The sequence below is a fragment of the Sceloporus occidentalis genome, unplaced genomic scaffold (assembly GCF_023333645.1).
Source record: "Sceloporus occidentalis isolate IW3139 unplaced genomic scaffold, rSceOcc1.0.p SCAF_4, whole genome shotgun sequence".
Classification (NCBI taxonomy): domain Eukaryota; kingdom Metazoa; phylum Chordata; class Lepidosauria; order Squamata; family Phrynosomatidae; genus Sceloporus; species Sceloporus occidentalis.
Genome location: NW_028316984.1, coordinates 84,000,709 through 84,025,806, shown reverse-complemented (window position 1 = coordinate 84,025,806; position 25,098 = coordinate 84,000,709). Strand labels below are relative to the sequence as shown.

Below are 25,098 nucleotides of genomic sequence, written 5' to 3'. Positions count from 1 at the left end.
GTTTCTGCAGTGTGTTTTGGACCTATGTAAACACTGTACCCCATCTTGCTACCATTAGTGGGTAGTTTACAATTGCTAAACAGCTTCCTGACTGAGTTTCTGAAGCACAGTCAAAGGACAGACACAGCCATTCATTCTTTTTTAGCTTTCCTCAGAAAAGAAGAAAATTATGGAGAGGGGCAAGAACTACACATTGAACACACTGTCTAGACCTCTTGAAGATTGCCATAAATGTGACATTGCAACTGCAGAGTAAAAGTATTATCTGAAAGCAACCCCTCAAAAGTCTACAGTGCTATATAAATAAATAAATAGTAGTAGTAGTAGTAGTAGTAGTAGTAAGCCGGATTGTTAATAAATTAAGAGTCTATCTGATCACAGATGGCAATTGATTTGCAATCATAAATGCAGCTGCTGTTTTTGCTATTTTTCATAACATTAATGCTGCCTTGTTCTACAGATAAAGCAGTTTGTATATATGCTAGTAGTATATATGTAGGAGAGCGAACGTGGTGTAGCGGTTTGAGCGTAGCACTAGGACTTTGGCAATCAGGATTTGATTCCCCATTTAGTCCTGGAAACCTGCTGGGTGATCTTGGGTGAGTCACACCCTCTCGGCCCTAGAAAACTGTCAAGGGTTAATAGCTGACAAGAAATGTTTAGATGTGTGGTGGCCATGAGCAATTAGCAGTCAAGGCAGAAGCTGATGAGCTTCAGCTGTTGCAGCATGGCAACACAGAGTGTACAAGGTCATTCTACTGCCAGAGTGCAGGAAGCCTATAATATAAACATGTGTCTGCTTAGACAAGGGGACAGTTTTCTGGGTGGCACAGGAAACAGTTAACAGCCATGAACGGAAGAGGCTGGATTTTAGGACCGCATGGCATTTGGTCTATATAAACTCAGAGGCTTCCAGGAATTGGTGTTGGGTTTGTGAGAAGGAGTTGGATGTTAGTTTTGTACTGGATAGTAAAAGTCGCGTTGGATAATTGGTTTGCACTTGTAAATAAAGATAAGCACTTTCGGGAGCTCCACTTGTCTGTCATTAATCATCAGAAGCCTGGTGAGAGCTGGACAGCTCCTGGTGACCTGCATTCCATCATTCTGGAAGACAACCATCCGGTGTTACCTTTGCTGCAGAGACCTGAGAACATGCTTCCAAGATACTTCAGTTTAGTCTGCTATATTCTGACAAAAACACCATGAAAAAGGGCACCATAAGTTAGCAACAACCTGAAGGTAAACAACAACATGCATAAAATATATATTTATAAATTCAACCAAGTAAGTCATGGCCCTAGCCTCCAAGATTTGAGCAGAGCTGCTGATAACCAAGTGACTTGGAGAACTCTCATTCACATGGTCATCATAAATTGAAACCAATTTGATAGCAATTAATACAAATAATATATTTATAAATTAGTCATTATAGTAACTATGACACTTTCACAGCCAGCAACATTTTCCCTTCCATCTTCCCCATTTCCCCCCTTTTAGTGTTCTGCCTTTACGTTAGGTGCTTTAGAAATCATAATGAAACAAACAATTTGGATCCACATTAAGGCATGTGAAGCTCTTCACAGCAGGCTATCCACTGGCTTGAAAATGCTACTCAGATCAAGAGACACTGTTGAATAGGCAAAGTACTTGTACAGAGAGAGAGTGGACTCCTCTCCTCTCATTGAGCAGATGCACAAGGAAGATCCAAAATCAAAGCCCCCAAAAGCTACATTTGCTACATGATCATCACACCATTCCTCCACATATCATTAGACCCACATATCACTAGAACACATGGACCTTGGCTCTAGAGTCATAGGAATATGCTAAGAACTGAAACACACTTTCATGACCATTCTTTACAGCTGCTCATATGGAATACCTGTTGCAACATAACCTTTGAAGGGATTGTTATTTGATGCCTTATTCATATCCATCACTTGACAGTGCCTCAGAAGAAGCCAACTGCAACCTCTCTGAACAGTTTTTGCCAAGAAAAAACCATGAAAGGGTCACCTTAAGACTGCTGTAAATACTAAATACTATAAGAACTAGACAATTTATTCTTTCAGTCATCTATTCATTCCTTCAGCGTCAAGCAGGAATTGCAATTAGCCTTAGCCCCCAGAAAACCTGTTGTTAAAATAAAATTGGCCAAATTGGATGCCACACATATTACAAGATCACCACCATTTGCAGGAACAAGACATTCCCAGATTTCTTTATTAGAGGCAATTTTACAAGACAATTAACAAAAGCATGAAGGGGACAAAGAGCAAAATGGAGCTTTTTTTACCGTTAGGCAAGCTCCTTGCATTAGCAGTAGAGTTAAATCAACTCTAACCTTACCAAGTTATAGCCCTGCATTTTGTACAGTGCAACATGGATGGGAGAAGTGGCAACTCCTCCAATTTAGGAAAAGGCCCATTCTCTGAGCATGTTACACTATACTAACAACTGCTGATGTTAAGGACACAAAGTTCTTGAGGGCTGCATGGCAGCCACTTACCCTCTGCAACAGTGGTACATTCAGGAAACACTCTTCTAAACCCCAAAGGAGAGCAGAGGAGATACTTATGAGATGCTCTGCTGTCATAATTAACAGAAGGCATCAAGTAGAATGTAGAAACTGCACGATATATGTGCCTTCTCAATCACAGATATCACTTTGCAGATCAATTCAAATAGTGCACTTTGGCAGGAGGGAAGGGAATCAGTTTCACTAGAACAGATGAACTGGTCAAGATTTTCCACTGACCCAACATGGATGAATAAACAAAGGATCCCTCTCCTCCCCTCCCAGTAGCTGAAGTCCTCATTTTTCTCAGTAGTTTCTATTAATTTCTAGGAATACTTAAAGTCCCTTCTCAGCTAGATTTGCCAGAGTTTTCATAGCCTCTAGCAAGCAGAGATTTTCCCTTACTGGTTCAAATCTACAGAATATGTCCTTAGTCACTCCTGGAATAAGGACGAGGGATAACTGTGGCAAAGAAACATGTACAAATCAAGTGGCCACCAGCAGTCAGACACCAAGTCCAGGTAGCAGAAGCTCTCTGACTATTACACTAATTTCCCACCTCCAGCCTTGTGAGATGGAAGCAGATTTCAACTGATATCTTAGGAAACAGAACAGGATGGAATGAGGAGTGGGAAGCTAAACAGTAAGGGGCCATGGCCCAGTCCCTTGGGGTCTTATTTGTCCTTCTTGCTCTCTCCGTTGGGAAGTTCAGTAACAGCAGGCTGTTCTGGAGATTCTTCAGGGGTCTCATCAGATTGCTTGGACACTTTCTTGGCTCTCTGATACAACTCATTCAGGTTGAATTCCCGGATCACATTCTCCTGTGACAGAAAGACAGATGGACATAATTTTGTGTAATTTAAATGTCTTCTCCAGCTCATTTAGTGCAAGACTCACATCTTCACTTATCAGCCAATCTGCTTTACACATCTGGAGCACTGCAGGGGCATCACCAAAGAATTTTGTCAACTCTAGCTATGTTTGTAGGGAACAGGGACATAGAAACTCTCTTCCACTTTTAGCAAAGAACCATGCAACATGATGTCAAACATGGCATACCTCAGAAAATGTCCATGAAACAGCTCTTCCCTTTTTATCGATCTGTGGCCGACGCATCACCTCTTTTCCACCTTGGAAAAGGATTATGGTAGGCAACTGCTTAGTGAGAGGAGAGGTGCTGACTTTGTACCTGGGAACAGAGAAAGGTCTCAAGCTCATCTATATCTATATACATCTATATATATTTGAAAGATTGTGTTGTTAGTTTCATTTTTCCCCTGACAGCCCCCTATTATGACATACAGAGGTTTCAAAAAGATTAGTCACTGGCATCTTGGCCTCTCCCAACTTTGAAGTGAGTTCAATATGCTCCAAAAATATTCCTACTGCAAAGACATCTGAAGAGCTCACCTAGTGCTTACATCAGGGTAGCGGCCCACATCTACCTTCCCAAAGTTCAACCCAGAGCAGTTATACCTAGTGAGAAACAGGCAAAAATTCCATGAATAAAAAAATATAAGTCTATTCATCATCATCATCATCATCATCATCATCATCATCATCATCATCATCATCATCGTCCCCCATGTGCTTCAGCATGGAATTCAAAACCATTCCGATGCAGACTACACCAAAGCAAGTGCAGATCCAGCAAGGTTGTGACATTATGTGTTCCCAGATATCTTAGTGTACAAGGAAAAACTTGAGAAGTATTTTTGGGTCAAGGATTGGCAATTATGGTCTTACAAATGTTTCTGGATTGCAATACTCCTGATCCCTCATTAGTCGCTCTGCTGGCGAGGGCCCATAGGAGTTACAAATCAAAATATATGAAGGGACACACTTACCTATTCCTTCTTTAGCTGATCAGCATGTTTCTTTTCTCTCTAATCTCAACCACCAACCTCCAATTCAAGAACCAGCCCAGTAAGAAGCATTAGATTTCACTATGCTGAGTTATAAAGATACAGTGGGACCTTGTTATCCGCTGGGGTTTGGTTCCAGGATCCCCTGTGGATAGCAAAATCCATGGATGCTCAAGTCCCATTAAATATAATGGCAGAGCAAAATGGTGTCCCTTATATAAAATGGAAAATCAAGGTTTGCTATATAGAATTTATACTTCTTTTGAATATTTTTAAGCTGTGGATGATTGAATCTGTGGATAAAAAATCCATGGATAAGGAGGGCCGACTGTACCTTGTTTTCTTTATAAATTACAGTTAGCTTCAGGAAGCAAGAATTTTTCTTCTTGAGGTAAAAAAAAAATTGAAATCTTCTACACACAAAGGCCACCTACTGGACATTACTGGAAGCAATACATTGTTCAGAAAAAATAGTAGTAAGCACTTGGTCAAGAATCATAGAAAGGGAAAAAACTCCTTCAGCATAGATTAACCTAATAACTCAGCATTAGATTAAAAGGCCTGTGCTTCTGTTGAGGGTCTGGCAGGACTGCCAGGATCAATAGTAGTGGCTCACTATTGGCTGGCTGTTCCTAGTTAAAGTTCAACTAGGAACAGCCAGCCAATAGTGAGCCACTGCCATTCTGCATCAGTTTTGCGTGTAGTTTTCCAGTGCCAATGGGAGGAGCAGAAAAAGAAGACAAAGGGAAAGAGCTTGAAACTAAATGGTACCTTGCTATCTTCAAGAAATGCCAGCCAGTATATAATTCATAGGATGCAGCATACCACTGTTTCTGGCACTGCTTCCTCAGCCACCACCTTATGACTGGCTTCACTTGGTATACACTTCAGGTTAACCGCTAAATGAAGAAAACCATGGATACCCAAAACTTTGCCCATCCCAGCACTAAGACACTGCCTTTTAATAAACAGTATACCACTCACTTGAGAGATAAGTCAGCATAGATGGGAGCAAATGACTGGCACTCATTGGACCAGTTGGCAAAGAATTCCACAATCCAGGTTACTCGCTTGTCCCGTGCTAATTCCTCCTGCAAAAGAGGGATCAGACACCAAACACATCATCAGTGGTGTGTACATTACTCCAAACGCATTGACAAGAATCAGGTTTTCTCAATTCATCTAATAACACATGGTGTGCAGGGAAAAATACTCACATCTATGGTTTTATCACTGAAATACTTGATGTATTCAGGACCCAGGTACAGAGGTGGCTTGCAGGTCATCAGGAACACTGAAATTGCACACACCAAGCACAGCTTAGCACTACAATGGAATGGAAGTAGGACACTGCTTTATACCAGATGAAATTATTTGTGTATCCAGCCCAGTGCTATTTAATCTTAATGACAGTGGCACCCTAGGGTCTCTGGCTGAGGCCCAATCCTTTTAACTGACAGTGCTAGATTGATTTTGAGACCTTCAAATGGAAAATTGTGCTGCACCAGATCTATGACCCTTTCCCCCACTTTTAGTTTAACAAAATCCTCAAAAGATTTCCTAGATTGTATTCCTCTCTTATTATGAACATAGGTCATGCCAAGAACCATTGCTCTCTTCTCCTAGTTCAAGCAACTGTAATCCAGTCAAGAGCATTCAGCTGCTATAGGCAACATGGCAACAATGGAACTCTGTTTCCTAATGCATAATAATCTATTCTAAAATCAGGCTATCCTCAAAACAGAAGGACTGGGAAAGGTTTGCTTTGTGATAATCAAGGATAGATGTGAACAAGAAGGGTGACTGCAGCTGCCCCTTTTAGTGCCAGATTGGGGCTGTGGCAACCACACGCCGTGGCCCTAATCTTCTGTGGCACAAAAAGCAGCTCCTTTCTGCACCATGGAAAGCTGCCGGTGCAGCAGCTTTTCAGCATTTCTTTGGCGCTGCGTCATCTAGATGCAGTGCCAGAGGAGTGCCATGATGCTACCTGCCATGCAGTGCAGCACACAGCATCACGTTGGCCTGGGGGCAGAGTCGGGGTGTGCACCATGTGGATGCCATGCCCTGACTCTGCCCCCAGGCCAGCCTAATGGCCAGTCTGTACAGTCTCTTAGATGATCAAAGGTTTGGAAACCAAGCTTTACGAGGAACAAGTTAGGGAGCTGGTTAATTTTAGCCTGGAGAAGAGAAAACTCAGAGGTGATACAATAGCTATTTTTAAATATCTGACAGGACGTCATGCTCCAGAAACTAGAAAACAATGGATTCAAATTAAAAGAAGAGATTCCACCTAAACATTAAGAAGAACTTTTAAGAGCTGTTTGACAATGGAATGGACTTCCTTGTAGGGTGTCCCTCAGTCTTTGGAGGTCTTTAAGCAGAGGTTGGATGAACATCTTTTGAGGTGCCTTAACTGTGTATTTCTACATGGCAGAGTTGGACTAGATGGCCATTGTGGTACCCTCCAACTCTAAGATTATATAATTCTGTGAAAAGCAGAATGATATTTTGGGGGGGGGGGGAAATCTAGTCATTGCTTCTTGTGTAGTACACCCCCCATGCACACAAAGCCCAGACCACAAGGTGCAAAAAGGCAATGTGAATTTCATATCTGAAGTCTCATTTCTCCCAGTGTCTGAGCTCTGTAGAAACTGTGTGACTTCAATTACCAAACCCAGAGGTCTTACCAATGCAGAGTGTGAGATAAAGCAGCCCCATCCGGATGTCAAGGCGAAAAAAAAGAATGACATTGGCTACTTTGCTGAACATGAAGATATTTCCAACATGCTGGTCCACAGTAACTTGAAAGAAAGACAAACAGATCTTTAGTATCAACTATCTGCATCATTGTTCAATCCTGTAGCTCCTACAGTAGGGATGGGCATATCTGCCAGGCCCAGAGGCCAGGTTTTCCCCAAAGACGTGCCGTAGGCCACCAGCAATGCATTGCTTTTAAAAAAAAACCCCAAACCAAAAAACTAAACTGAAAGTGACCATGAATTTAACTGCAGCTTTTAAAAACAGCATGAAATGTAGCACTTGCTCAGTGCCTTCAGGAACAGTATTCTAATTCTGAACAATCATTACTCCACTTGCAGCTGTGGTCCAGGTCTGACAAAAAAAGTAGTGGGAGGGACACATATGGCCAAAGTGCTGTTTTCACCCCTATCCTGTATCAGGTTAAGACCCTCAAACACTTGAGTTGGGAACCATCTTATAATTTGTGGACATTTTCTACAAGATGGCTCATGTGTCATTTTCATTTTGAATATCAAATGCTATGGAAAAGTTAAGAATGTGAGATGCTTCTTGTCATACAAGTGCTGTATGCTTAACCATCAACTCTTTTGTGTTTTTTACCATTTGTGGTAGTTTTCTACATTTAATTATTAGTATCATTGAAGTGCTTACTGGCATGTTATTTTCACACCGAGTTGAAGTACTCTTATTTAACTTAACTCTCTGCCTAGTCTCTCTGTGTATATCCTATTTCTTATTACCTCTAGGCTGCCCTTCACTTGACCCCCCCCCCCCCCATGCAACAAGCACTGGTGCCTGAAAGCTTCTGGCCTCCATATCTTCATATTGCAGATAAGATGTGGGAAACAAAAGACTCAGCAGGCACATTTCAAAGCCACTCCTTCAGTAAGAATGTATAGGGGATCTTACCAATAATGCGACTATGCAACTGCAGGATGGCTAACAACTAATATCTCAGAAGCTTTAGTTTCTGTGCATTTGCTACATAATCACATCTAATAAGATTACACACATACCTCATCTCTGATTAGCTACTTCTTGCATTGGACAGACTTAACCACCCCTTTTTTTTAAAAAAAAGAAAATACAAACCCTTCAATATACACAAAAACTATCTACAAAATGAAAATTACAGAAGTGATCATATTGCAACTCTCTCTTGCAAGACTGAGTCTTACTCTAGAAAACAATACATTATAAGTACACATATTACTAGGGCCTAAATACCCTAAAAGCACCAGATCCTGTCTGATCTTACAAGGTAAGCAGGGTCAGCCCTGCTTAGTCCCTGGATGGAAGATTGCCAATGGATACCAGGTGCTGTAGGCTATATTTCAGAGGAAGGAACTGGCAAAAACACTTCTGAGTATTCCTTGCCTAAGAAAATCCTGTGGAATTCATGGAGCTGACATAAGTCGACAGGCAACTTGAAGGCACATACACATACAGGTTTTACTTACTGGATCTGCGGTTCTTCATCATCACAATTGCACTGAGGAACATCAGGATCTCCACCTCCCGCTACAAGAAATAGAGCATGTTGAAGGGCAGTACAAGTAAGTGACTATAGAGGCTGTGTGCCCATAAAGTAGGTATCACATTTATCTGCGCATGAAGACTTTGAAGGCATTTAAATATTGCTTTCTAGCTGGTTGACAAATATTCCTGCTTCATCATCTGATAACACAATTAGTAAGTATTTTAATGCACCATAAAATCCTATTTTTGCTATATAAGAATATGTCACATTTATCAGACAGTACAAGATGACACTGAGGCTAGTTTATAACACATGAATCATTTCATATTTGTTTGTGTAATAATCTTGCCAGTTATAATTGAAATCTAAGGTGTTTCTACTTCCATAACCACATTGGATTAATTCAAGCATGGGTATACAAAGTGTGCCTTATGATCTACATGTGCATCTCCTGAAGTCCCCAGGCCGCAATACTTAATCAACTAAAATAGTGGCCAGAAGTGACACTAGTTACATAACCAGTAGACACATAATTAATCCGTTTTTCCAGGGATGGGAACTATATACCCTTCCAGATATTGCTGGCATGCAACACCCAACAGTCCTAAACAGCAGAGATGCATGCTGGATGCTAGAGACAAGCAGATTTGGATGGCCATAAAATTTCCCCACCTGCTTTACAACCACCACTGGAATGCAAAGTCTAAAGAATTCCCATGACCTCTTTTGATAGCCTCCCAGGAATTTTCCACACCCAGGAACTGTTCTTGTGATTGATCAGAAAATTCTTTGGTTAAGTCTAACAATAGCAGGGAACTTTACAGGATATCATAAAATTGGAAGAGACCACAAGAGCCATCCAGTCCAACCCCCTGCCATGCAGGAATACACAATTAAAGCACTCCTGACAGATGGCTATCCCATCTCTGTTTAAAAACCTCCAAAGAAACACTGTGAAGCAGCACATTCCACTGTTGAATAGCTCTTACTATCAGGAGGTTCCTCCTAATGTTGAGGTAGTCCCCCCCCCAGAGGTAATGGCTGAGCCTCCCCCTAGAAAAGGAGGGCGCCTGAGGAGGAGGAGAAAGGTGGGAGGTGGAAGGATCTGAATCCCCACTGAGCCATTCAAGCCACTGGGTGACCTTGGGCAAGTCCCACTCTCTCAGCCTCAGAGGACGGCTGAGGAAACTGGCCAAGAAAACTCCCTTGGCTTCCTCTCCTCCAGAGATGTTGGGCATCCCCCTCCCCCCCCCAGATCCTGAAATCCTCAAACTGCCAGCTCCCCAGGAGGCTTGGGAGCTCCTGAGCCCTGGGAAGCAGCCCAGGTTGGCACCGATGGTGCGTCATATGATTAACACATACACACACACATATATATAAAAGACCAGCTAGTGTGAATGACAAGCATGTCAAAAAAGACATGAATGCAAGGAATTCTTGAAATAATTCACTTCCATAGTAGGAACTAGGTATTGGCCTCAATCGAATCTGCGACCCGGTGTCAATGATTCATAAACTTGTTTAATGGGAATGGGCCTCATATCTCCCAAAATACATCAGCCAGTATGGTCCATGGTTGGGGAATCTGGAGAGCATTATTATTATTATTACTACCACTACAGCTAATAATAAAATAAATCCAGCACTGAGCTCCTCTTCTATGTAGACTCTCTCTGGGCCTATTCTCACAATTCTCTCAACAGAGGTGGACTATGGGTTTCAGCCAGGTTGTGCTGAGTTTTAGCTGTGTCATTGCAGCCTAAGGCAGTGGTGGTATAAGCCACATCACAGTGAACTGTATAAAGAGGCTTCCCTCACTCCATAAGAAAGTGATTCCCAAGGTGGGCACTCCGTCCCCCTTAAGGACAGTGGAAAGATCCAGGGAGGCGGTGCAGGGGAGAAAGAAGGGCAGTGGAGGGCCTTCAGTTAAAGTATTGGTGGTGCCCAAGAAAGACAAGAGGAACCAATAGCCTTTAGGATCATGGTGGGGATTAGAGTTGCATTTAACTTTTTTGTAGGGTCCCTTAAAAAAAACCCAAAGCCTCACTTTGCATGGTGTTGTTTTCTGCTCTTCACTCTTAGTTGTGTTTTCACTATATTGGCAGGAAACCCTTACGAGGCTTGGGCACAATGATGCCACAGGACATAATTTCTGTGGCTTGGAGCAGCCCCATTTTGGGACAGACTAGAGCAAGGAATTAGAGCATGTGGTGGTGGGGAAGCAGTGGATGGTAAAAAGGAGCTTTTAAATGTGAGATGTTGCTTAAGCTTTGCTGGGACTTGGCTGTCAAGTTGGAACTGCACTTCCTTTCATTGTACAGGCAGAGAGAAGAAGTAAAGGAAGGCGCAGTGTTTTTGTGTATGGGAGACATGTTTCTGGGGAAAGTGGGGAGGGGGGTGTCTGGGGTTGATTCTTGGAAATAGTCCTTCAGCTTGGAGCAGCTCCTGTGGCCAAAACCTCTCCCTTTCCCTGTCCACATCAGTTTCCAGTCCAGAGCATGTGGCCTGTGTAAACTCACTATACACATACTGGCTGTGCCTCTCAATCTGAAGGATCCAGTAAAAGGATTGAGAGCCCTTCCTTGCCAGAGGGGATGGGTGAAAGGCTGCTCAGCTGCTGCACTGGCAAGAGGCTTCTCATCCAGATGCTCAGTTGTGGCTTCCAAGGTGACCGGCTGCAAAGCGAGCAGGGGCTGTTGGGGCATATAGACCTTGTGGGAATTAATTTTTCCAGGTGCAGAAAGAAAATCAGGAGGAGGAGGAGTCAGGCAGTATCTGTTATCTGTCTGCTCAGCTGCTCTGGCTCTGAAGAAAGAGGGACGGTAAGCGTCAAGGTCACTCTGGGACCCTGAGCATCTACACCAGTGGTCCCCAAACTCTGCTCTTTAAGGGATTTTGGACTTCATTTCCCAGAATCCCAGACTGTTAGCCACCATGGCTGAGGCTTCTGGGAGCTGAAGTCCAAAATCTCTTAGAGGGCACAGTTTGGGGGCCACTGATGTACAGTGACTGGTCTCTGTAACCAGTAGGCTTTGTGCTGCCAGCACAGACTAAGGCTCTAGTGTTTACAACGTTTAACCAAGACTGGTCGTTGTAAGCCTGCAGTCCAGCCATCCCTCTGCTTTCGTGGGGGATTAGGGCTGCAGGAGGTGAGAAAAACGCGAATGCCTCTAGATGCCCAAACAAGGGCGGCATCTCCGAAAAGCACTGCAGGAACAAGCCCAGTTTGAGACGGCTTGAACTGCCTCGGCTCAATGCTGGGGGATTCTGGGAAGTGTAGTTCTGTGAGACATTAGCCTTCTCTGTCAGAGGGAGAAGGCTCTGGTGGCCACCACAAACTACCATTCCCTGCCTTCCTCGCACTGAGCCAGGGCAGTTCAAGCGGCCTGAGTGTGTGTTTTGGGCCTCTGCTTCCCACCTGGACTGCAAACCCTCCCAACCTCCCAGGCCTTCCTGTCTATCCAGAGCAGTCCATCTGCTGCCTACGGGGGCCGGCGGGGGCCTCACCCAGTCGAAGTCGCAGGGGTTCCCATCCTCGCGCTGGGAAGGCAGTCCGTGGCATAAAGGCGGCACTTTCCTCACCAGCAGGAAGGCCGCCGAGAGGAGGAGCGAGAGCGGGTAATAGGGCTGGGCGAGCCAGCGGCAGATGCCCGGCACCGAGTAGATCAGGGCCAGGAGCGGGGCCACCACCGCCATCTTCACCTCGCACTGACCGAACCCCGGCCCTTCGCCGCCGCCACCCTCCGCTCACGAAAGACTCATTGGCCCGCGCGAACGTCAATCAAAGGAAAGGCGGCGCTTAAGGGAGAATAAGGCACCCCCATTGGTCACTTCTACAATAAGAATATAAACAGAGGGTTGTTTTTTTAACACCTCCGACGCATTCTATTGACGCAACACGGCCCTCTGAAATTGCGTCACTGCGGGAACCAGCCAATCGGAGCGAGGCAGAGTTTCCAAGGGAGCGAGCCAATCACAGGCAGAGGCGGGCCCAAGGCTCTCCAATGGAATCAAAGGAAACGCATGAGGCGGCCGAGACGCGGAGCCAATAGGAGGAGCCTGCGCGGAGGACGCCGGGATGATGGAGAATTTTTCCGCTCTCTTCGGAGGGAGCGAGCCTCCTCCGCCCTCCGCGGGTGCGGCGCTGAGCTTCGGTCCCGGGAAACCAGGCGGGCCTGTGACTGGGCCCTCTCCCGTCCCTGCGGTGACCCCCGTCGGGGAAGAGGCGGCCCGCAAAGCAGCGGTGGCGGCGGCCAGCGGACCCTTCTACCTAATGCGCGAGTTGCCAGGTAGCGGCTGCGGCGGGGGGAGAGGGAGGCGGGCTGCGGGGATTCTTAGCCAATCGGAGTTGAGGGGCGGGGTCTGAGTTCTTGGCCAATGGTGGTCGGCCGTCTTCGTGACGTCAGCAGGGGCACCCAATACAATAGCTCCCTTGCCTTTGATGGGCATTCTCTCCGCTTCTGTGGGGAATTTAATCCCACCAACTGCCGAATAGGCGGAAGCGGCGCGTGCGGCCTCGGAAGTTGATGGGCACTTGATGGGACCAATGGGGAGGCCGAGAGCTCAGGAAGGCGGGCTCATTGTCTTCGGGCTGGTAAACCGGAAGTTGCAAGAGTACCTCGTTGGAAAGCGACCACAAAGGGCCAAATAGAGCCATGTTTCTGGCATTTGATCAGTGCAGCCTTGTTGCTGTTGCAGTCAGGTTTATAGTGTATAGACTATCATATGTAGTTGTTGTTGTTGTTGTTGTGTGCCTTCAAGTCCTTTCCAACTGAAGGAGACCCTGTCCTGGGGGTTTCTTGGCAAGATCTCTTCAGGGAAGGTTTGCCATGGCCTTCTTCCCCTGAGGAGGCTGAGGGAGCGTGACTCCTTGCCCAGGGGCACCCAGTGGGTTTCCATGGCTGAGCAGTGATTTGAACCCTGGCCTCTAGAGTCAGAGTCCAAGGCTCAAAGCACTAGGCCGCACTGGCTGCCTTACGGAAAGGTGCAAGAACCTTGTTCTCTGAAGCCCTAGTCCAGTCGGTGAACCACTGCGCCCATACTGAGAAAGTGCAATAACACCCAACAGGCAGGAGACATTGCTGCCTTCATTGGCCAACAAAGTGCACACAACGCATGTCACAAACTCTGGGAGCTCAACTGGCAAAGCCAGGAGAAAGAGGGAGAGAAAAAGGTGGTGCTGCAGTCACAGGGCTGCATTTCGTCCAGATGTTGCTACCGTCGTTCTCGGTTAAGAGGGTCCGCAAAGGAGCAGCCTGAGCTGGACTAGAAGGAAATGGCCAGGTGGTTCTGATCCAAGATACTGAACTTTCTTAGAACCCCAAAAGAAAAACATGAGTGCTCAGTGTGCCTGAACCCCTAGGGACACAGGCCTGCCTTGGGCACAGGCGTTTGTACAGTCTGGTCTCAGCAGAGTTCCTCTTGCCCAGTCAGCAGTTGGTGACACAACTCTGTCCGCCAGCCACAACCCAACAACACCTTCCGGCCCTTCTGTCATCATCTGCCACCGCTATTACCTTACATGGTCACAGCATAAGGACTCTCCACACATAACCACTACTACCACCGTGGCTGCGGCCTGGCCCACTTGCAGGGGACATCTGTTCAAGCAGAGGCCATGGATTTTAAACTGTACTTCCTATGTTTCTCTCTCTCTCTCTCTTCCCCAGAGCCACACATGGATATCCCTCTGCAGCATTTTAAACGAGAACAGCTGTAACAACACCTTGACAAAATGTAGGCCTGTGACTCCCAACATTGCAGTTTATCATGCGGGGCAAATCCCGTGCAAAAACAAGTGTTTACGTTGGGGGAGAAACCCACAAAAGCGGACTTTTTTCACATGTTAAAGTAATGTTAACCTGAACAGAAAGTGGAGGGAAAGTAGACAAAAGCCGCTCCTTTTTTACTTTTGGAAAATCCCAGAAGTTTTTACTTTTTTCAAAGAGCAGCTTTTGTTTACTTTCCGTTTGGGTTAACATAAGTTTAATGACGGCATGTGTGAAAATCAACCCACTTTTGAGGGGGTTTTTTTAGCCTTTTTAAATTCAGTGTTTACATGGGATTTCCCCTGCGTGGTAAACTCCTTTGTCATCCCCTGCTTTCTCTCATATGATTTTTAACCCCTTTGCCTGATGGAGAAGCCAGTGGAGCATTGAAAGCTTGCATCATGTATTTTGTGCATTTTGGTTGCAGATTTTGGATCTTATCATACTTTATTTTTCATGTTTATTATATTAATGCATGGGCATCTATATCTCTCAAAGCAGAAGCCTTTAGGTCAGTGTGACAACCCTTAGAAAACAAACATGAAGTACTACTTTCTCCTGCGTGTTGGTGGAGAGTTGGACTGCCAACTTGTGTTTTTTTGTCCTCTTGCAAGTTTCTTTGGAAGTAAGGCCCACTGAGTTCAGGGATGTTTATTTTCAAATCAGTATGCATCAGCTTGCAACCCTAGAATCAAGAGGATATCACTCCTGCCTGCTCACAGGTTTTCAAGAAGAGAGGGACTTGCAGTCCTTCAAGTGTTGTTGGACTACAACTCCCATCAGCCTTGCCCATTGAACTATGCTACGTGAGGCTGATGAGAATTGCAGTTCTAAAATATTTGGAAGGCTGCATGTTGCACACTTACTATAGATGTTAGTAGTGAAGGACTGCAAGCACCCTTACTGGGAAGTAAGCTTACAGAAATACCTGATCAACATGAATAGTATGGTGGGGTGTAACGTATTTCTAGGATGTCCCAACTTTTCCTAGTCAATATTGCAAAGCTTTTTGTTTCTTATCAGGTACCACTGAACTTACAGGAAGCACAAACCTGATTACCCACTACAACCTGGAGCATGCTTACAACAAATTTTGTGGCAAAAAGGTGAAAGAGAAGCTCAGTAACTTTCTGCCAGATCTGCCAGGAATGATCGATTTGCCAGGCTCTCATGATAACAGCAGTCTGCGCTCGCTCATTGAGAAGCCTCCCATCTGCGGAAGTTCATTCAACCCCATCACTGGCACCATGCTAACAGGATTTCGGCTCCACGCAGGCCCGGTGAGTTAGAGCTTAGGGGTGAAGGAAGGAGTGCAAGAGGGAAGCCTTGATTGTCAATGGGAGAAGATTCAGCAGTGCCTTAAATGACAAAAAGTCTGCCAGAACAGAATACACATGTTGACAAAGCTGTAACTCCAAAGCAACTCATTTTAAAAGGGAATATGAACTCCAATTCAAGGATGTACATATTAGGGTCAGCTTTTGAAGGGAGAACTGTGGGATCCATCTTTCCTGTTAGGCTAGATACTAGTACATGGCCTGAAGACTGGAATATATCTCAGGCTGAGGATGATAAAGGCTGCTTCCAGTCAAGAGAAATATTGAAGCTTCTCCAACCTCTGCTGCAGATCTAGCTTTAGGAAGGTGGATTCTTAGTTCATCCCCTGAGTATTGGCCTGGTCCTGCTGTCAAGGGGAACTTCTGTATCTTAGTGTTTATCTATTGTCTTCCTTCTCTGAGTGCTGCCCCCACATCAGAATACCCCTCTTTCACGCTAGTCCAGCATAATGGCTTTCATCCCTCCACGCTAATGAATCCTGAAGAGGGTGGTACATTTTGCAGCCTATACAGTGGTACCCCGGGATACGAATTACCCGGGGTACGAATTTTTCGGGATACGAATAAATCCCATAGGGATTTATTGTTTCGGGTTACGAAGGTTTTTTCGGGTTACGAAAAAACCCCGGCGCTGTTTTAAATGGAGCCGCGGCAGAGCCGCGGCTTTTTTTCCATTAGCGCCTATGGGAATTCGGCTTACGAAGGTTTTTCGGGTTACGAAATTAACCGCGGAACGAATTAATTTCGTAACCCGGGGGACCACTGTAAAACATACTTCCAGATATGCAGAGTGTTACTTGACCATGCTTATACCTGTAACATTTTTTACTGTCATTGAACACCCCCTCCCCATGCACAGCTTCTTTATTAGGAAGCCCTAGTGAGGGAGTGTCATTTTCGGTGACAATTGATGAGAAACAGGGTACAACTTTTCTTTATTAGACTTCCTGTTCTGGAGCAATAGCAAGTACATTTCTATACTGCTTATCAATGCATTTAAGCACTCCCTAAGTGATTTACAATGTGTAAGATACTTGTCCTCAACAAGCTGGGTACTGATTTTAACGACCTATGAAAGGATGCCAGACTGAGTTGACCTTTCGTCTTGATTTCTGTAATTCTCTCTACATAGGGCTACCCTTATGCAAGTTCGGAAGCTTCAACTGGTTCAAAATATGGCAGCCAGATTGGTCACTGGTACTTCCAGATTTGACCATATAACTCCTGTTCTAAAATCACTCCACAGGCTGCCAATCAGCTTCCGGGCGCAGTATAAGGTGTTGGTTATTACCTTTGAAGCCCTATGTGGCTTGGGCCCAAGTTACTTGCAGGAATGCCTCTCCCAACACAATCCGCCTTGCACTCTCAGAATAGATGGGAAAAATCTACTGGAAACACAATTTACCAGATTGCACATGACTTCCCAAAGAACTTTTACTTCCGCTGCCCCTAAACTGTGGAACAGCCTGCCAGAAGAAATCCATCTTATCACTACCTTGGACGCCTTTAAGAAGGCAGTCAAGACGGAGCTCTTCCGGGGAGGCCTACCCTCCTGAGCTTGATTAGGACATTCCCCTCGAAGATGACTCTTCGTAAATAACCACTGATCTATTTATTGGAACTGGATGTATTTATTGGAAACTGTTGGATTTTATGATTGCACTGTATGTTTTTATCAGGTTGTAACCCCACCTCGATCCGTAGGGAGAGGCGGGGCAATATAAAATGTTTTTTTAATTATTATTTATGAGCCCCTGGCTGGAACTGAACTAACAACTTTGTGGTTTGTGAGTGAGTGGCTGCAGTACTGGCATTTAACCACTGTACCACTAAGGCTTTTGGAGCAGGAAAGACTTGGCCACATTCTTTGCACTCATCACAGGTTGGCTTTTGATTTGTCAAAGCCTTTCCTAGCCAAGGTTTTTCCCAAATTGTATGGAGATGCTAAGGGTAGAGAAAGTTGAATTTACAGCAGTTTTGCAGTGGGTTAAAACCTGTAAAGTTCGGGCTAACAAGAAATGATACTCTGTTTGAAGAACATCTAAGTCCTCCCCCCTCCCTCCCCTAAGTCTCCAAACTTTGTGGCTTGAAATCAGCACAAGTACTGAGCAAATTGAAGTAAATAAGAATTTCCCTTTGCATATTTTGATGGGTGACAACAGTGGGACTAGGTCACCAAGGACACAGACCCTTTGAGTGACTGCACCTTTAGCTATCATCGCCCCCCCCAAAATGTGGTGTTCCATGTACTAATGTCCTTCCTTATTTCTTTTTGCTTTTCCTCAGCTGCCAGAACAGTGTCGCTTAATGCACATTCAGCCACCTAAGAAAAAAAACAAGCACAAACACAAGCAGAGCCGTACCCAGGATCCTGTCCCTCCAGGTAAGAATTCTGCTGCTTAGTTACCTGAGGTTGCCCTCCCCACCCCCCAACGCAGCGCCATCCAGCAGTCTAAGCCACCACAACCTCTGCCCCACTCACTGTAAGTTCCTGCCTCAACTAACCCTTGCTCTTTTTTGTTGGTAGAAACTCCTTCAGATTCTGACCACAAGAAAAAAAAGAAGAAAAAAGAGGATGATCCTGAGCGGAAAAGAAAGAAGAAGGAGAAAAAGAAAAAGAAGGTAAGCTAGGAAAGTCTTCTATCACCCACCTTAATTTTTGTAACCAAGAAAAAGAAAACAAGGCTGGAAACTGTTTAGAATTTGGCATGAGATATGGGTCTGTATTCCTGGCTTTAATGTCTTCATGGTTGTCTTTTATACACAAGTAAGAATTTCCCTCCTTATTTGCATTCTGCTTTTGATTTTCATTAGAATCGGCATAGCCCTGAACATCCAGGTGTGGGCAGTTCTCAAGCCAGCAGTAGCAGCAGCCTCCGATAAAAGCCCTGCCAAAGATTACAGTGGGGAAACTGCTCCAGGAAGGTACTACCGGGAAGTAACTTGCTTAGAAGAGGAAGAGCAATAATGTGGGAGCCATTGTCAACTCACATACTTCCTTTGCCGCTTATGCAGAAACATATAGACAATAACTACTTGGTGGAAGTTCTAGGAGTCCACTGGTCTCACCACAACAGACACAGACTTTGCCTTGGACTTTGATGCAGGCTGGTGTTTGTACGGGAGTCCTGTTTCTGTTTGTTTTTTGTACAAAATTATCCTGACTTAGTTGGGATGTTTCTTTTCCATATTATAATTAAATCTCTGTTGGAGGAGATGTTTGTGATTTGAAAGAATCCTGACCTCTGGAACCTCTTTTCCCCTTTTCCTCCATGTTGTGGGCTTGCAAACAACTCTGTGGTTGATAGATGATGAGCAACTCCAGACCTCCTTTATGTGGTGTGGCGTTGTCTGAGGCTAGTGAATGAGCAAGCAGTCTGCCCTGTTGAGGCTCTGCATAAGTAAGAGGAGAAACAGCAGACATTTAAGCTGGGAATAGAATGCAATGTTTAATTTCATCTCCCAGGTATTTGTCAGTGAATAGGCCTAGTTAAGGATCAGATGGACAGCTAAATGAAAAACATTGACCAAAATTCCTTTAACAGTGGAAATATGTCAGAGTTGAGAAGCTAAATTGTGAGTATAAGGACAGAATTTGTTTTGGGATTCTCTTCCCCAAGAACTAGCTTATTGGGTAAAGGCTCCTCAGCATGTCTCTTAATAAGACAAAAAGATTTAACATTTGTTAGCAGGGGAAAGAAATCCCCAACAGACATAAACTGAAGAGATTAAAGACTCTTTCTTCCACAAATTCTGAGCTGGGCAGAGACCAATGATCTGCCCTATTTCTTCTGTAGTATACATCTGTATTACTACCTCATTGTGAGCACCCTGGCAGAAATTGTTACTTTAATTTTCAGGTGATCATCTTCTCTGCTTTTACCTGTTTTGGTTCTAAACTACACAAAACAGTGACAAGCCTGGACCCCTGAACAGCAACTTCTGGGGGAAAAGTCCTTTTGGTAAATGACAAAAGGAACGTAGGCCAGTGTCACTGCTGCCTCGTGTTGCCTTGCCTTAAAAAAGGGTAATTCCATCCTCTTGACAGAAGGAATGGAATGAGGTTGGAGCTGTGCTTTAATCAGAATACCATTTGTGGACAAGTTAAACACAACATGAAATGTCCCTGATCATAGCTCCCATAGTTATTTCTGGAGTTGAGTGGAGAGTTCAGCATTGAAGCTGTGACATAGCAAGTAGCAATTTCACAAATAAGAAATTGTCTGCCCCAAGTAAAAAGACAGGTGCAGTTTGTGTGTACCTGTCTCACTGCTAACTGCTTCAAGGGGACAGTTTCTAGAATATGTGAAACAAGTTTTAAAAACTGGATTAGATCCAAATCCTGCCACAAGCCGTTACTTTTACAGAAATAAGATGTCTGGAAATCTGCCCAGGGATCTCCTTTGTCAAGTCTAGCTTTGCACTTTTCATGAAAATAAATGGAGATGCTCTGGCTTACAGTATTATTAAATAGGTTTTCAAATGTCTGGTTCTGTATTTTTACTCTTTCTTGTGCTGCCTTGCTTGTACAGGAGAGTGCTTCATCTCAAAGGAATGCATTCCATGCAGTGGAAGAATTACTGTACTTACTTTCTCTCTCTGTGGACTTTCATTTAGTTTCATTGTTAATCAGCTGGGAAGAGAGAGAGAAGTGTGGTTGTGAAAAACCCTTGAGCAACTATGTCAAGAGCTACTTATCTAAATACCTCCTTTAATAACTAAAAATAATGTAAATGTAAGAGTCTTGTTCTTGGTGAACAGCATTGAGTTCTCTGTCCCTACACACAGCTTTAGGTGGATGGTTATCTAAGCAGTGGAAGGTTCCATCAAGTTCTTAAGTACCTAAATGTAGAGGTTTAGAAAGGCAGTAATGGACTATGAATTGCAGCACTTTTTTGTATCATATTCGGATCAAAGCTCTGCATATTTACATTTTAAAGCTTTCTGATCATCAGACTCACAAGATAAGGCATATGAATGTGGGATGTACTCTGCTGTTGTATGTCAAGGCTAGTAGAACTTCTGCACCTATGCCTCTGGCCTTTGTTATTAGCAGTCCACTAATCCAAATGCATTCTGTGGTCCATTGCAGCTACTGTCCCATCTGAAAAGGCCTGTGTGTTGTACGAAACATAAGTAATGGGAATACAAGTCTATTTGTCATTCAGATGTCCATTTTTTTTCTGCCTGAAAAAAACTGTACTGCTGTTGGAGATACATTCTTTGCAAATTATCCTCTCAGGGAAATCTCTTTATAATGCCCTCTCTACCAGAGAGTGCAGCTCCATTCCTTCTAAAGAAAATAGGGGCAAGAATGTGTTCCCTATGCTGGGTTACAGGCTACATTGATCAAATGTGTCAGGGGCCTGTTACAGACTGCCAAAATAAAGCTGCTTCGGGTCTCTTTGGAGGTATGCTATTTAAATGATGCATGGGTCCTTGGGTCCTAAGAGTCCCGAGGTCGCGCCAAAGCCACACTCTGTTCCTAAGCACTGGAGTGCAGCTTTGGTGCAGCTTCCGGATTCTTAGGATGCATGCATCGTTTAAATAGCATACCTCCAAAGAGACCTGAAGCAGCTTTATTTTGGCAGTCTGTAACAGGCCATAGAAAGGTTACTACAAACCATCACTTGGCAAAAGGAGGGTGAGCTTCTGGATAACAGCACGATTCCCATAGGTTGAAATATGCACGTCTGTGTGTATTCTGTGCCTGGGATGTATCTTACTGTAAGGTATTCTTGAAAACAGTAGCTTCTATCCCTCACACTCAGTTTTCTTGATGGAACCAAATTGTTTTTCTATAGGGCTGCAGTGTAAAGGCTCTAGGCAAAATAGGGGTGAAATGGGTCCAATGTGGCTTGCTAAATGCAAGTATTGGAGGCTAATAAGGCCTAATTCTGATCTCTCTGCTTTTGTCCCTGCCTATGCAACTGAATGTTTGAAATAATCTATGTTAATAATATGTTTACACTACTACATTAACCAAATTTACTAGTTTTTGGAAGCATAATCCAGTATACAGTGGACCCTTTGTAGTCATTGGGGTTTGGTTCCTGAGTTCCCCACAGATAGGAAAAGATGTGGATGATCGCTCCCCATATTAAATGGCAGTGACATGAATGCAGACGTACTGAAGTGTGCACATTGCCATTTAATAATATGGGACATGACCTGCAATCTCTTGAAATTGTGGATCTGGAGCCTGTGGTTCCAGAGGTTCCACTGTAATTTCAGTGTGGCAGTGTTGCTGCTGTCCTTGAAACAATTTGACATCAGTTTCTTATTACCTTTGCTGAATATTTGGGACTATTGGATTTAAGGAACACTAGTAGTTATGTATTCCATCTCCATTCTTTTCGCCTACTACTTTTACAGAGAATAAAATAATAAATGGGGGCACAACCATACATGAAGTTTGTATAACAAACTTTTATTTACTGGTCTGTCTAATATATTAGCTATCTTGAGGTGCACTTTGAGTGTGGAGAGAGGCATATATATAAAAAGATTTATACAGCTTGAAGAGAACCTGAAGAATAAAGTAGAAATCTAATAACACTAGGAGGAAATTGAACTCTTGCAAGATTACTTTTAAAATCATTTGTTCCTGTTAAAGTGAACAGTAAACTGTTGTGATTCATTGTTTCTGTGGTGAAGTAAGTGGCTGTGCTGTTTCTTGCACAACTTTTTTATGTGTTACCTTCTATGCCGGTGGGGGCGGGGGGAGGCGGTTTAAAGTGATAAAATGACATAACATTTGAAAAATTCCTGTAACTTAACATATGTTTAAAACTAACTCTTGAAATTAAATAGAAACTTAATTGATATACCATATCACATTACTTTTCAAATGTAGCTTAGTTACATTACTTGTCACTCACTATTACTTGTCACTTACTATTCAGAGCTCTACCACTTGATTCTATACACTGTCACTTCCTTCTGCATCCTCTCCCAAATCTCTCTGCTGCTACCAGAGAAAAGGTGGTTGTGTGCTTTCAAGACATTTCTGACTTATGGTGAACCTGTCACATGGTTTTCTTGCCAAGATTTGGTCAGAAGGGGTTTGCTTTTGCCTTCCTCTGAGGCTAAGTGAGTGTGACTTGCCAAAGGACTCGCGGTGGGTTTCCATAACTGAATGGGCATTCGAACCTTGGTCTCCCAGAGTTGTTGTCCAGTGCTCAAACATTGCACCAGGTAGCTCTTAGAGGAAAGATACAAACATACATACTGGTCTCATGCTTCTAAATCGCAGGTGGCCTCTACCCCCTGAAGAACACAGGGGTACTTCCCCTCTTCTGATGCAGAAGCATCACAACCTTCGGCTTTCCCCCTGCAGGCCTAGTGCTTCCTTCAAGGGAGAGACTTCATACATATCATCTGTTTGTGGTTAGGCCATCCTGTGGCAAGATAGGCAGATTTTGTTTGCACTGTGACAGTTCTACATATATTAAGAAATAGAATGTGAGGTGAGCTGTGTAAACTGCAGTTATGAAAGACAGAAGCAGATGGTGTTCATTCCTAATAGGTTTGCTAGGAAACAGTAGCTGGGATACAATATTGGACACAGTTGACCGAGAGGAGCTACCTTGCAACAGGTGCATGACACTGGAGCCAATTTTAAACAGTGCCAGGAACCAGGCACACCTTTATTGATAAGATAACCGTATTTTCTGGTGTATAAGATGACCCCCAACTTTTCCAGTTAAAATATAGAGTTTGGGATATACTCGCTGTTTAAGACTTCCAACGCACACCAAATAATTTTTTTTAAAAACCATCAGATTTGATCTCAATATGGTAATTTTAATTCTAATGCTTATGACATGCAGGTACTTAGCAGGAAAACTTGTTGTATACAAAGCCTGCTTGGATTGGTCAGCTCTCCCTGCCTGCCCAGCCCTCCCTGTCTCCAAGACTATCAGAGTGGCGATTCTCCAGTCCGGCTCGGAAGTTTCAGCACCTGCCTTATAAGATAACACCTGGCGTATAAGATGATCCCCGACTTTTGAGAAGATTTTGCTGGGTTAAAAAATAGTCTTATACGCCAGAAAATACAGTATATAAGAGGTGAGAGAGCCAGTGTGGTGAAGTGGTTTCAGTGTTAGACTAAGACTGTAGAGCAGGATTTGAATCCCTGCATGGCCATGAAAACCCACTGAGTGACCCTGCATAAGGCACACACTCAGCTCCAGAAAACCCCATGATAAGTTTGCCTTAAGGTTGCCGTTAAGTCTGACATGATTTGAAGGTAAACAACATCATCAGTGGTGAACACACGAAATACCTTGGAGACAGCAAGATATTTTTTATCTTGGAAGCTAAGCGGTCTTTACACTTTGAAGGTAGACCAACATGGAATATCCAGCACTATAGGCTATTCTTCATAGAAAGGCAATGGCAAACCACCTCTGAATACTCCTTGTATATATATATATAAAAATCCCTATGAAATTAATTGTGATGCCTATAAGTCAACAAATGACATTAAACCAGTGGTGTGCAACTTGAATGGCATTGCAATTCAGTACATGTAGCAGGGACACTGACATTTATCAGAGTTACTGCTTTGGACGGACCTCTTTCTAAGAGGCACAAAAACTCTGACTCTTATCACACAGGCCCTAGAATGGGCCTGTCGTGTTACAAAAAGGGGGTCTGATGGGAACTGGATGGGGCAAAGAACACATCTTACCGCACAGGAGAATGCCACTGCTGAACGTTCTCATTGCCTTCCACCTTTGTCCCAGAGGGGGCAATTTTGAGAACTGTTCAAAAGCGTTCTCAAAAATTGCCCCCTCTGGGACGGATGTGAAACGCGATGGAAACGTCCGCCAGCAGCGGCGGTCTCCTGTGCAGTAAAATGCATTCTTTGCCCCAATTGGTTCTCATCATGCTCCCTTTTTGTAACACGACGGGCCCGTTCTAGGGCCTGTGCGATAAACTTAAATGACTTAGTTAACATGTACATAATTTATGTAATTTATGAACACACAAAACCTGAGTCTACATATGCATCTGTCCCTTTTTTTGGATGAGGTAGGAGAGATATTCCTAACCTCTTTGTACAATACCCTTCTTCTCCATAGTTTTCAAGTGGTGGAGCATACTGGCATGCACATTTACTGACCAGGAGAAAAGAAGGTACCATCTGGCTCAGCTACAGTTCTGCAGCTAGGAGAGGAAAGCTGACCTTACTTTACCAATGAGTTACTGAATATCAATGAGAGAAACTATTCTCTACCCCAACTGCAAACTAAAGCTGGATGGTACCTGATTGCCCACCAGTTGCACTAAATGGCTATGGTAGCAGGCACTGGTACTTTGAAAGCTGCCTTTTGGAGGCAATTGGATGCAGGACTGTGCAGGC

At 44.0% G+C, this 25,098-nt stretch overlaps 2 protein-coding genes across 2 annotated transcripts; one reads left to right on the top strand and one right to left on the bottom strand.

The window, feature by feature from the left end:
* Window positions 1-2,192: 2,192 nt before the first annotated feature.
* TMX2 (thioredoxin related transmembrane protein 2) lies at window positions 2,193-12,703 on the bottom strand. The gene is made up of 8 exons (XM_089520626.1): window positions 12,131-12,703; window positions 8,604-8,664; window positions 7,071-7,184; window positions 5,601-5,677; window positions 5,368-5,474; window positions 3,929-3,994; window positions 3,578-3,707; window positions 2,193-3,339 (listed from the first exon to the last, which is right to left on the bottom strand). The coding sequence occupies exons 1-8, from the start codon at window positions 12,317-12,319 to the stop codon at window positions 3,193-3,195; spliced, it is 891 nt and encodes a 296-aa protein (XP_089376752.1). The 5' UTR covers window positions 12,320-12,703; the 3' UTR covers window positions 2,193-3,192.
* MED19 (mediator complex subunit 19) lies at window positions 12,564-22,553 on the top strand. Its single transcript, XM_089520627.1, has 5 exons — window positions 12,564-12,912; window positions 15,415-15,671; window positions 18,015-18,111; window positions 18,256-18,350; window positions 18,543-22,553. The coding sequence occupies exons 1-5, from the start codon at window positions 12,702-12,704 to the stop codon at window positions 18,609-18,611; spliced, it is 729 nt and encodes a 242-aa protein (XP_089376753.1). The 5' UTR covers window positions 12,564-12,701; the 3' UTR covers window positions 18,612-22,553.
* Window positions 22,554-25,098: the final 2,545 nt, after the last annotated feature.

What these genes read in the sequence shown, in the direction of transcription:
- TMX2 (XM_089520626.1), bottom strand. Translation starts at nt 12,319, where the DNA reads ATGGCGGTGGTGGCCCCGCTCCTGGCCCTGATCTACTCGGTGCCGGGC. An exon ending in ACCCCTGCGACTTCGACTGG is followed by an intron (nt 8,665 to 12,130) that starts GTGAGGCCCCCG and finishes TATTTCTTGTAG; the next exon opens with CGGGAGGTGGAGATCCTGAT. An exon ending in TTTCATGGACATTTTCTGAG is followed by an intron (nt 3,340 to 3,577) that starts GTATGCCATGTT and finishes TTTCTGTCACAG; the next exon opens with GAGAATGTGATCCGGGAATT.
- MED19 (XM_089520627.1), top strand. Translation starts at nt 12,702, where the DNA reads ATGATGGAGAATTTTTCCGCTCTCTTCGGAGGGAGCGAGCCTCCTCCG. An exon ending in CCTAATGCGCGAGTTGCCAG is followed by an intron (nt 12,913 to 15,414) that starts GTAGCGGCTGCG and finishes GTTTCTTATCAG; the next exon opens with GTACCACTGAACTTACAGGA. An exon ending in CCAGGATCCTGTCCCTCCAG is followed by an intron (nt 18,112 to 18,255) that starts GTAAGAATTCTG and finishes TTTTGTTGGTAG; the next exon opens with AAACTCCTTCAGATTCTGAC.